Genomic DNA, 12,901 nt, shown 5'->3' on the forward strand with positions numbered 1-12,901 from the left:
CCCAGCTACTCAGGAGGCTGAGGCAAGAGATTTGCCTAAGCTCAGTAGTTGGAGGTTGCTGTGAGCTGTGACATCACAGCACTCTACCACTCTACCAAGGGTGATAAAATGAGACTTTTGTATCTAAAAAAAAAGTAAGAACTTAAATAGTATTATATCTGGAAAAAACAAAAACAGGATCTATTATAAATTTATGAAGAATAACTTGGTTCATATAATGCAATAAAAGCACAATGTTTGGTCCATTTTGTGCTTTTATACAGGATTCTTGAGACTGGGTAATATATAGAGAATCGACATTTATTCCCTCACTGTTTTGGATGGTGGGAAGTTCAAGATCAAGGTGTGGGCATCTCTTGTCTGGCAAGGGCCTTCTTGTTTTGTCCTCACAGGATGGAAGGTGGAAGGGCAAAAAAAGAAAGAACTCCCCTGGTCAAGCCCTTTTATAACGGCATTAATCCATTCTTGAGTGTGGCTCTCTTACGACCTAAATACCTCCCAAAGGGCTCTATCTCCCAACACTGTTATATTGTGGATTAAGTTTTTAATACATGAATTGTGGGGAACCCTTTCAGACCGTAGCAGTATCTTTGAGGACTTTAAACCAAACCACTCTTCTTTCAGACATTAGTTGCTTGCAAATCCTTAGTGGCACTTAAAATGTGTTAGCTTTTTTATCAGAGATAATTCATCTCAATAATGACAAAGATAAACAAAATAAATGTCTGTGAGGAATTATTCATGGTTTACTCATAAAGACCAAGACTCCTTTCTGATACTCTCCCCTTCTTTCCTGGTAAAGCGATATTTACACAAGGTATTAGCTGGAGCATTTTGGTTTGGCTCATCTAACTCATGAACTCATATTTTACTTCCCAACGTGGCCAGATTTGTGTCTCTAGTGATGGCAGCCTTTTTAATTTAGAAATAATCTCAATAATGATAAAGATAAATAGACCACTTGTCTATTAGAAATCATTCCAAGCTTGTTCAATAAAGATTGGATATCCCATTATCACCTCTAACTTAATATGTTCCCTCAAACTGGTGCTAAGTGACTCCGTTCTTCTGTCCACTACACTATTATTTCACTCTGCTTCAGTTCTAATTTCTACTCATAGGATCATACAATATCGAAATCAGAAGAGGATTTTTAATTTAGTCTAGTATCTCACATCTATTCCCTTTCTGTGGGGTGGTTCTAACCCATCCCTGCTCTATCCACCTTACCCTATCTGAGGGTCAATGACTATAGATCACTATTCTACTGGGAATCTTATGGCATATGGTTTGTGGGTACTTCTTAACAGATACTTAATAACACTTCACACTTGGCTTTGTGGCATTTTAACTTGCCTTATTCTAATCCCCCTGGTACCAAACCGAGACAGAGACATCACAGGAAAAGAAAACCAAAGGCCAATATCCCTTATGACTATATATGCAAAGATTAAGGCAATGGTACATTTCAAAACTATTAAGAATAGAGTATAAATGTCTTACCACAGCAAATAAGTAAGGATTAACATAACCTACTGAAGGTTATGTTAATCAGTTCAATGTAAGGATCCCACATTATATATCAAATCAGTACTTATACTCCATAAATGCATTAATGTACACAATTGATTTAATAAAGGAAAAAATTAAAAAATACATATATGCAAAAATTCTCAACAAAATACTACTATACTACTAAACTGAATCTAGCAACAGAAAAAGGATTATATACCCTGGAAAGTGAGATTTATCCCGAAATGCAAGGTTGGTTCAATATACAGAAAAATTAATGCAATATACCCATGTTAATAGAATAAGGACACAAAAGGAATGAAGCCCTGATATATGGATGAATCTGGAAGACAGACACCTAAAAAAGGCCACCTATGTCTGGGTGTGGCAGCTCCCACCTGTAATCCTATCACTCTGGGAGGCTGAGAAGGGTAGATTGCTTGAGCTCAGAAGTTTGAGACCAGCCTGATGAAAATAAAGAAAAAAACCCCAACTCACTGGGCATAGTGGTGGTCACCTGTAGTCCCAGCTACTTGGAAGGCCGAGGCAGGAGGATTGCTTAAGTCCAAGAGTTTGACGTTGCTGTGAGCTATGACACCACAGCACTTTACCCAGGGCCACAGAGTCAGACTCTATTTAAAAAAAAAATAGAAGAAGAAAGAGAAAACAACAAAGAAAGCCACATATTGTATGATTCTATTCATAGGAGATGGTTAGAAAGGGTAACCCTCTAAGGACAGAGGTACATTCATGTTTGCCAAGGTCTGGGGACGGAGAAAGGAACAGGAGGGAAAGGGTGATGACTGCTAATGGGAATGGCATTTCTTTTGGGGGTGATGAAAATATTCTGGAAATAGTGCCATTTTTGCATAATCTTGTGACTATATTAAAAACTGCTGAATTGTATAATTTAAAATGATGAATTTTATGATCTGTGAATTAATATCTCAATAAAAGAGAAGTACATAAGAAAAGAATCCTACAGTACCTCACAGAATGTTCAGGACAGGTATTAATAGATACTTAAATAAATATGAGTTAATTTATACATGGAAATACTGCTGAAAATCTTTTTCTAGAGCAAAAAGAGAGCCACTGTTTGTGGAATAATATTAGAGAAGGAAGTTCCAAGGAGCTTACCTCATATAATCTCAAAGCAATTCTATCTTAAGAGTGGCTTCTGGTGAAGACTAAATTCTTAATTTCCAACTCTCCCTTCTAAGAATCATCTTAATTTGACTTTCAGCATCAGTATGACAGCCTGTTCCACGGTGGCTGCCCTGGGAATGATGCCGCTCTGCCTTTATGTCTACTCCTCATCCTGGAATCTTCAGCAGAATCTCACTATTCCGTACCAGAACATAGGTCTGTACCGGGCTTGTGCAATGAATAGCTATGGTTAATTACACATCTCTTTATTTAGGGATTTTTTGATAGTATCAAATTTAATTCACTAAATAATCCTCCAGTATATTTCTATCATTTTACTAGTCCAATTTCCTAGATTTTCTGGTTTAGAGAGGTTAAAGTAACTTGACCAAGACCATGAAGCTGGTTAGTGCAGACCTAGAGTTCTAACCTGGGAATCTGCCTGCAAAGTCCAAGTTCTTAACCCCTATGAGAGTTTATTTTTGAAAATAAAAGCCAGAGAACTTACTTTCTTTATTTTTATTTTTATTACTATTTTTGAGACAGAGCCTCACTTTATCGCCCTTGGTAGAGTGCTATGGCATCATATCTTACAGTAACCTCAAACTCGTGGGCTCAAACCATCCTCTTGCCTTAGCTTCCCAAGTAGCTGGAACTACAGGTGCCCATCACCTAACCTGCCTAGTTTTTTAGAGACAGGCTCTTGCTCTTACTCAGGCTGGTCTTGAACCTGTGAGCTCAGGCAACACCTGCCTCTGCCTCCCAGAGTGCTGGGATTACAGGTGTGAGACACCACTCCCAGACTCAGAGAATTTACTTTTAAAAAAAAATCAACTACACCCTTATATAGTTAATACTATGAAGCAATTGAACTTTTTCTGGTTCAAAGTTAGCTGGATCTTGTGGCTCTAATTAGACTTAGTTCCCATGCCTTCACCTTACACACTGCCTGTGAGCCTTGACTTGCTCTTAGATTGACAGTGAATTATTCTTCCTGATGATCAAAGTTCATCTGCATGTCACAGCCGTGCCCAGATCTGATTCATTGTCTCTTCTCCTGAGTGTTATGTCACATAAACGCTGCCCTTTCTCTAAAGATCTCTGTGGACTTACTAGGCTTGGAAGAGAAATGTGGTGAAATGATCTGCCTATTCTAGTGTGGTCAGAGTCTTTGGAGAAGGGATAGAAACTATTAATTCTTAGAACAAAAATCTCTAAAAGTGTTAGTCTGGATGCTCAAGTCAGCACCTTGAGGGCTTACAGCCCAGGGTTTAAAACCATAATTGGAACCATCTCTTGATAACAGCTGGAGCCCATTGAATTTGTAAAGTTGGAGTGAAGCCTTAATTTAGAAACCACGATCTTATGTGCCACTTTTTCTGATTAGTTATTTAACATAACCTGTTTTTGATAATATGTTCTGAAAGACAATCATAAACAAGTTGTACTCAAAATGTTATGAGCAACTCATATAACTTTGCAGCCAATATTATAGACCTTTGGCAGATTTGGAAAGAGGCACTGGGAATGTCAGTATGGATCCTGCTGGCAAGGGGGCAGTCTCCTCAGCTCTACTGGTGCTGCTGTCAATGCCTTTATCTGCTTATACTAATTCAAAGATGTTTTATTCTACCCATCTTTGGGTTACCTGGCTATGAGAAACTGCTTTGGTAGTATAACAATTACTGTCCCTATGTCTGTAATAGATATTCTTTTTGTTTCTTTCTTGAGATCAAGTCTAATTCTGTGCCCTGAATAGAGTGTCGTGGTGTCACAGCTCACAGCAACCTTAAATTCTTGGGCTGAAGCCATTCTCTTGCTTCAGCCTCTTGAGTAGCTGGGACTACAGTCCACCACAATGTCCAGCTAATTTTTCTATTTTTAGTAGAGACAATGTCTTACTTTTGCTCAGGCCGGACCCAAATTTCTGAGCTCAGGTGTTCCACCCACTTTGGCCTCCCAGAGTGAGTGCTGGTATTACAGGTGTGAGTAATAGATTTTTTTTTTTTAGATGAAGTCTCAAGCTGTTGCCCTGGGTAGAGTGCCATGGCATAGCTCACAGCAACCTCCAGCTCTTGGGGTCAAGAGATCCCTCTTGCCTCAGTTTTTCTATTTTTAGTAGAGACAAGGGTCTTGCTTTTGCTCAGGCTGGTCTCGAACCCATGAGCTCAAGCAATCCACCTGCCTCAGCCTCCCAGAGTGCTATGATTACAGGCATGAGCCACTGTGCCCAGCCATGGATATTCTTTTACTTAGTGAATGAAGCAAAGGACCCATTGGCCTCAGATAGGGAAATAATAGCTGTGGTTATAGAGGGGTGGCACTCATACGTGGCAACCAAGGAATCACGGACTTAAAACGGTCCTCTTGTTTTCTAATCCTTCCCTATCTGTTTGTCTTTAAAATTCCATGTGATTCATGTGCCAGAGGGATTCTGAGAGAGAAAAGATAGCCCAGAGATGGTGGCAACCATGGGTATCATCGTATACCCTTCAAAGACTGTTTCCAAGATTAAAAAAAAATTTCTACCTTTGCAGGTGGATGCAGCAATAAAATGCAGCTTCACTTAAAGCTGTCATCTAGGGTGGTGCCCGTGGCTCAGTGGGTAAGGCGCCAGCCCCAGGTACCAAGGGTGGCCAGTTCAAACCCTGCCCTGGTCAAACTGCAACAAAAAAACAGCCAGGTATTGTGGTGGGCACCTGTAGTCCCAGCCACTCAGGAGGCTGAGGCAAGAGAATCGCCTAAGCCCAGGAGTTGGAGGTTGCTGTGAGCTGTGTGATGCCACGGCACTCTTCTGAGGGTGATAAGTGAGACTCTGTCTCTACAAACAACAACAACAACAACAACAAACCCCCCAAAATCTCATGATTAAAAGCTGTCATCTAATTGAAATGGAAATTGTTGAGAAGGGCCGGGCAGTTAGGTGAGAAGGGAGACCGGCTGATGGATTTTTCTTCTCTGTAGGAATTACCCTGGCGTCCCTGCTCATTCCTGTGGCCATTGGTATCTACGTGAATTACAGGTGGCCTAAACAGTCCAAAATCATTCTCAAGGTAAGCAGCTCCATGTCACTGCTATCCTATCCTCAGGCTCGGGGACTTGGAAGGCAGAAGTAGGCGATGCTGGAATCAGCGAGCTGCTCAGAGGCAGCGCCACACCCAGCAATTTCCCTCCCTTGTCTCGGTTTTGGATCCAACTCTCCTGTTAATTCCACTCCTTGCAGCCTCCTCTGTTTCACCCTGGAAAACATGGAACTCAATGTAGCGACAGCATAGCTCAGGCCTACGCCTGGACAGAAGAGTCCAGGCCCTGTCCACTCCTAAGGCTTCCCACAGGCACTGTCACCAGGACAGCTGTTCAAGCTAGCATGAAATGGAGCCCCAGGGCTCAGGAATATGGCAGTTTTCTTAGAAAAGTAGGGGCAAGGGCCGTCTTGCAGATGAGTTCCTGAGGGCATCTCTAAAGTGGTAGTTTGTACACATGAGCAGGGCTGCAGACCATGTGAGTGAGACTCTAAGTGAGATGGTGTGCAGAGCCCTGAGCAGCCTCGCTGTGGAGCAGTGTCATTGAACTTCCTGCCTCCTCTTGACTTTGCAGGGCTGCTGGACAAATTAACAAATGTTCCTGTTCACTGGCTTTTACCTCCAGAGGAGGCAGGCTCACCCATGACGTCAGAATGCTACGGAGTTTTCCAATCTGGGGTCATTTAAAGCATCTACGATGATACTATGCGCTTTCAGGAGGAGTTGAAGAGTCTTTTACATTTATGAAGACTAAAACGTTTGCGGTTATTTGGAGGGTTGCCAAGTAAATCTCTGTTGATTTTAGTTTGAGGTTTATGGTCTGACTCAGTCGCAACTCTTCCTGTTTGGCTCCATGGGACAGAACATGGCCACTCTCTGTGCTGGCACCAGCAGGTTCTGCTTCTTCAGTTTCCAGAAGATGAGCAATGAGATGAGGAGGAGAGGGGCTGATAAGCAGGCAGGCCAGCTGGGCACTAGGAGGAAGGCGTGAGCCCGTGCATTGGGGTTGCCTGCGAGTGACTGTGATGTTGATGGTGTACACCTGATCTTCAGTCTCCTTTCTAGTTGTATTCATCGAATACAGTCCCTTCATTTCTGTATCTATTATTTCAGTAGAAGAAATTTTCTTTTCTTTTTTTTTTTTTTTATTAAATCATAGCTATGTACATTAATGCAATCACGGGGTACAGTGTGGTGTTTTCATATATATTTTGAAATACTCTCATCAAACTGGTTAACGTAGCCTTCATGTCATTTTCTTAGTTATTGAGTTAAGACATTCATACTCTGCTTTTAGAAAGATTCACTTGCACCCTTGTAGGATAAACCAGAGAGGTGACCCCACCAATCACCCTCCCTCCACCTACCCCCCCCCATATTCTAAGGCTATAATTAGGTTATAACATTCCTATGAAAGCTATAAATCAGTTTCAAAATAGGGCTGTGTACATTGGATACTTTTTCTTCCATTCTTGAGATACTTTGTGAAGAAGAACATTTTCCAGTAGAAGAAATTTTCTAATGTGGCAGTGTTAGCTTATGATTTTTTTTTAATAAAACAAGGAGAGAGTACTAGGGAGGTCCACTCTGGAAAGTGTCTGGCCATGTATATCTCTATTTTCCTTTTCTTTCTTTTTGGTTTTTGAAACAGAATCTTGCTCTTTGCCAAGGCTAGAGTGCTATGGTGTCATAGCTCACAGCAACCTCAGACTCTTGGGCTCAAGCCATCCTTCTGCTTCAGCCTCCCAAGTAGCTGGGACCACTGCAGCCCACCACAATACCTGGCTAGTTTTTCTATTTTTAGTAGAGAAGGGTTCTCACTCTTGCTTAGGCTGGTCTTGAACTCCTGAGCTCAAGCAGTCCACTTGCCTCAGCCTCCCAGAGTGCTAGGATTACAGGCGTGAGCCACTGTGCCTAGCTTCTAGTTTTCTTATTACTTAGCTGGATACTTTCAGGACAACCCTTGTGTGATCAATGAAAACTCCTTACTTTTCAAACACTTTATCTTTGATTACTTTTCTTAAAAGGCCATTTAACAACAACATACAAAAAAAAAATCACAATTTTGTTGTTTCCAGATCCTCTGTTTGTCTATCAGTGTCAATAGAAAAACCCAGATAAATTTTCTGTATGCCTCCTTTATTACCTGTGAAGAGCAGATATAAAATCCCTTTCCTTTGGCTGTTTCACAGTATTTGTGGCAAAAGTATTTTCTTTTCTTTTCTTTTTTTTATTAAATGATAGCTGTATACATTAATGCAGACATGGGGTACAGTGTAGTGTTTTCATATACTAATTTGAAATACTTTCATCAAGCTGGTTAACATAGATTTCATGTCATTTGCTTAGTCATTGTGTCAAAACATTTATATTCTAGTTCTAGAAAAGTTCACTTGTACCCTTGTTAGACAGATATATAGGTGATCTTTCCGGTCACCCTCCCACCACCCGGCCGCCCTTATCCCCTCCCCTTCCTCACCCCCTCCCCATATTCTTGGGCTAGAATTAAGTTATATCTTTCATTTGAGAGCTATAAATTAGTTTCATAAAAGGGCTGTGTACATTGGATACTTTTTCTTCCATTACTGTGATACTTTGCTAAGAAGAACATTTTCCATTTCCATCCATATAAACATGAAGGAGGTAAAGTCTCCATTTTTCTTTAGGGCTGCATAGTATTCCATGGTGTACATATACCACAATTTATTGATCCATTCGTGGATTGATGGGCACTTGGTTTAATAACCAGAATCCATAGAGAACTCAAACTTACTAACAAAAACAAAAAAAAGTGATCCCATTGCAAGGTAGGCAAAGGACTTAAAGAGAAATTTCACCAAAGAAGATAGGCATGCAGCCTATAGATATATGAAAAAATGCTCACCATCCTTAATCATTAGAGAAATGCAAATCAAAACTACTTTGAGATATCACCTAACTCCAGTAAGATTAGCCTATATCACAAAATCCCAAAACCAGAGTTGCTGGCGTGGATGTGGAGAAAAGGGAACACTTCTGCTGGTGGGAATGCAAACTAATATGTTCCTTTTGGAAAGATGTCTGGAGAACACTTAGAGAACTAAAAATAGACCTGCCATTCGATCCTACAATTCCATTATTAGGTATATACCCAGAAGATAAAAAATCACATTACAATAAAGATGTTTGTATCAGAATGTTTATTGCAGCCCAATTCATAATTGCCAGATCATGGAAGTATTTTCTCATAGGTATAAATATTCTACAGCACCTTAGTAAACACTAGGCTATTTTAATTTTTTAGTACATCTTTGTTCTCTGCTCTTGGTCCTATGTTAATTTTAGAACTGCCACATTTTCTGAACAAACTTGGGTTTTGCTCATTTGCACTTCATGAATTTTAAACTTTGAAATCCCTTTCTGGTGGAAAGAGGAGGAGAGCATTTGGTATTCAGGGGCTTTCTCGGGCTTCGGCGCCTTTCTGCTGGGAGAGGTGTTGTCGCCGGTTGGTGTCTGTATGTGAGCAGCGTGGATGGCTCTGGTACCTGAGTATGTTTCGTTTATCTGTTTGTTGGTCACTTAGTTCCCCATGACCACCTTTCTTCACGCTCTGAATCATTTCAAATCAAGGATGATGCTGTAACTAGGGACATGGTTTGCTGTGTACATGATGTGGATGGGAGCTTGCCAAGATCCTGGTTTTCTCAAAATATCCTAGGCCATGCTTCTTTCCTCTTTGATCTAAAACTGTAACTGTTAGCATTTTTGTTGTTGGTGGTGTTGACTTTTTGTTTCTGTTCCTGTTGAACAACAAAAGTAAGAGGTAGCATCTATTTGGGAGAAGATAGAGGTCCCTGTTGGTACTTCTGTCACATGAACTTCAGCTCAGATTGTCTAATGAAGAAAGGGTGAAGTCCTTGTAGGGAGAGAAGGGCAGGGATCAGAGCAGCAGGACGCCACTGAAGGGACGGTGGGGAAGCAGCTGGTCAGGCGCTGTGGACTCAGGTGACAGGTCACCACCGAGAGGCTTTGGTGGTGCGAGGGTGTTGGAACCTTACTCTCAGATGCCAGTTATTTCACAATTCTGTCATATCTATGAAAAACTCTATTGTCCAATCCTTTGCTTGAAGGGAAAAGATATTGATCATAAAATAACATTTATATTTATGACAACGATATCTAGTGTAGTTAAGTGACTTGACCACCTTGAAACTCAGGTTTCTCCTCTATAAAATGATATTGGATTCAGTCGTCTCTAAGTCCCCTCCTTGTTTTAATATTTCTAGAATCCAAGAATTTTGATGACAACCCCCCTTGATGTTTGCACGTGCTCATTTCATTGGTCTGTTATAGGTTGGGGCCATCGTCGGTGGGATCCTCTTCCTGATGGTCGCAATCGCTGGTGTACTGCTGGTGAAAGGACTTTGGAACTCGGATGTCACCCTTCTCACCATCAGTTTCATCTTTCCTTTGATCGGCCATATCGCAGGCTTTCTGCTGGCACTTCTTACCCACCAATCTTGGCAAAGGTACAGTTAAATTATCTGAAAACTTTTTTGAGAAAGGTAAATTAAACACACCACCACTGGCAGCCTTTGTGGCAGCTGCGTTTGGAGACACGGAGAGTTTTGTCCTGCAGACAAAGCATACCTAAGCATAAGGAGGGTAGAAAGATTATGGTCATTCTAATTCAACTTTCCGATCTCAGCTCCTCCAACCCTCCACTCCGTGCACGTTGGCTTACGGTTTATGCAGTGACTCTTGTCCCTGGAACTTTAATTTCAACCATTTGTCCCCCACATTAAAGCTTCCACTCTTTTCATCCTTTAAACTCACTCCTCCTCTGTGACACCTGCTCTCACCACTTCTGCCACTTTCCTGAATTTCTACAGCATCTCCCTGGCCCTCGATCATATTTTACTTGTATTATTATTGAACCTTTTTTTTTTATTATTGAACCGTTACTGAACCTTTCCTGTCTGTCCATCTTACCCTTTTACCTAGATTCCTCAGGGCAGGGGTTGCAAAGTCCTACTCCACAGTGCCTCTCAGAAGGCCCCCTACAGAGAGGGCGCTCAGCAAATAACTACTGACTGAGGAAACCCTTTGAGGGGCCTGAGCTACGGAGCTAACGTTTGTTGTCATACATACTAGAAAATTTAAGAATAGTTCTTATTGCTAGTATGTAACTCCTGAACATTTTTTCCTTGGTAGGTGCAGGACGATTTCCTTAGAGACCGGAGCTCAGAATATCCAGATGTGTGTCACCATGCTCCAGCTGTCCTTCAGTGCCGAGTACTTGGCCCAGATGTACTTCTTCCCGTTGGCCTATGGACTCTTCCAAGTGCTGGATGGATTTCTCATTATCGCAGGTGGGTGAACTTCCATCGTGTGCACTTCACTGAAAATTGGGCAGCCCAATTTGATGATGGTTTTTTCAGTCCCAACTTACGTGCACTGTCCCTGTGATATGTTTTTAGCCTGATATTTCTGGGGACAATAAAGTGCATGCACAGGATACTTTGACACAAGTGGGAATTTCACAGAAAAATACTTTTTAAAAATCTGAAAGTGAGCTTATAATTATAAACAAACGTGCTTCACAAAAAACAATGCATTATCAGAACTTGGATTTCAGGCCACGTTAGACAAGGTCTCCATGAGCAATCACTAATCTCAAAAGTGACATTTACCGAACTCAAGCATTTATTTGTTACGTTTCCTTAAAAGCCTTGAGTCTCCCAAATGTCAAGTTATTTCAGTGTTTCTATAACTAAGATTTGTACTAAATAGCTGTGAAATATTTTTTAAATATAATACGTAAGTATGTATTGAAATACTATACATAAATACACACATACAGTATATAGATTAACCTGTCTATACAATCAAATGTATATTGATTTGGCAGTCATTATGTAGGTTCACAGAAAATAAGTTAAAAACTATATGTATATGTATGCCATATATTTTAATCTTTGGCCACTGTAAATTTTTACTGTGTCAGAGAACAAACTCAGAGTGGTTCAATGATTGCTGATGTAGCTGATTACATACTGATCACAGATATGACAATCAGTATAATAACGTAAGGAATACTTGGGGTTTAATTTTCCTATGAGATGAGTGAAATCCTAGCAGAGTCAAGCTCCTGGTTGTAGGGCCCTTTTCCTCTTCCCTGCCACCGTGAGGCTGTGAGGGAAGCATCATGTCCAACTCCTTCCCATTCTGTCCCAGCCCCAGGAGAATGCCGGGCTCAGTAAGCAACCCCGAATCTGCTTGCGGGGTGAATGAATGAGCTGATGAGTCAGTCCAGACAGAAAGAGCCCTTCTGATACACAGAATCATTTTGTTGTATAGCTTTCTCTCTCCTCCTTTGTGTGTGTGTGTGTGTGTGTTTATGTATGCGACACAAAGCAAACAGATCCCCAAAGCACTGACAAATATACAATGTTACCAAATTTTGCCATATGCGAAAATGATTCTCAATGTTTTAACACCTAGCATATCAGACATTCAAGAGGAGACTGAAGAATAAACAGAGAAAAAAGACCCCACATCGTGCAGAAGTCTGCTCTAAGAGGAAATCCACGTCTTCCAAGGAGACCAGCTCTTTCTTGGAAGTGAAAGAAGGTGCTGTAACTCCCGGGCCATCGGGGCCAGAGGATTGCCACACAGCTCTTGAGGCAGCTGGTCACCTCTCTTCGTGTGAATAGTGGGGACTTGCTGGGTAGCCTGGGTTCCTTCCACCTTAGTGGCCAGTAAAGACAGCGTGGAGGTGATGTGTGAATGTCCTTGGTAGAGCCTGTGTGAATAAGTGTCAAACGTTAGATGACTTACATTTTTGTGTGGATTGTGAATTGTGATAGGATCACTTTTTTTTTTTTTTTTTTTTTTTTGCAGTTTTTGGCTGGGACTGGGTTTGAACCCTCCACCTCCGGCATATGGGGCTAGTGCCCTACTCCTTTGAGCCCCAGGCGCTGCCCAAGGATCACTTTTTGAGAATATTTTGTGCCCATTTCAGGGAGTTTTTTGGAAGTTTACACAACACATTTACTAGCTGCCTGTGTATTCTTGTCTTCCCATGTGGTGAACAGTACCTGGCTTCTTGACTTTGGGCAGGTGCTTTGGAAGACTGCGGAGGAAACGCACAGCTCTCAAGGGCTTGAAAATCTTTTCTTCATTGTAGGTGCAATGCAAGCTTAGAGGCAATTTAAATAACGCAGGAGGTCAAGAAT

At 41.3% G+C, this 12,901-nt stretch overlaps 1 protein-coding gene across 1 annotated transcript in view; it reads left to right on the top strand.

Moving 5' to 3' along the window:
• Nucleotides 1-12,504, top strand: part of SLC10A6 (solute carrier family 10 member 6) — a 30,116-nt gene extending 17,612 nt beyond the window's left edge. The window contains exons 2-6 of the mRNA XM_003790027.2: nt 2,759-2,877; nt 5,626-5,714; nt 10,017-10,192; nt 10,878-11,035; nt 12,168-12,504. Coding sequence (XP_003790075.1) covers nt 2,759-2,877; nt 5,626-5,714; nt 10,017-10,192; nt 10,878-11,035; nt 12,168-12,379 — 754 coding nt within the window. The 3' untranslated portion in view covers nt 12,380-12,504. The remainder of the gene's footprint in view (nt 1-2,758; nt 2,878-5,625; nt 5,715-10,016; nt 10,193-10,877; nt 11,036-12,167) is intronic.
• The last annotated feature ends 397 nt before the right edge of the window (nt 12,505-12,901 follow it).

The sequence above is a fragment of the Otolemur garnettii genome, unplaced genomic scaffold, assembly GCF_000181295.1.
Source record: "Otolemur garnettii isolate 467f Iridium unplaced genomic scaffold, OtoGar3 scaffold00039, whole genome shotgun sequence".
NCBI lineage: Eukaryota > Metazoa > Chordata > Mammalia > Primates > Galagidae > Otolemur > Otolemur garnettii.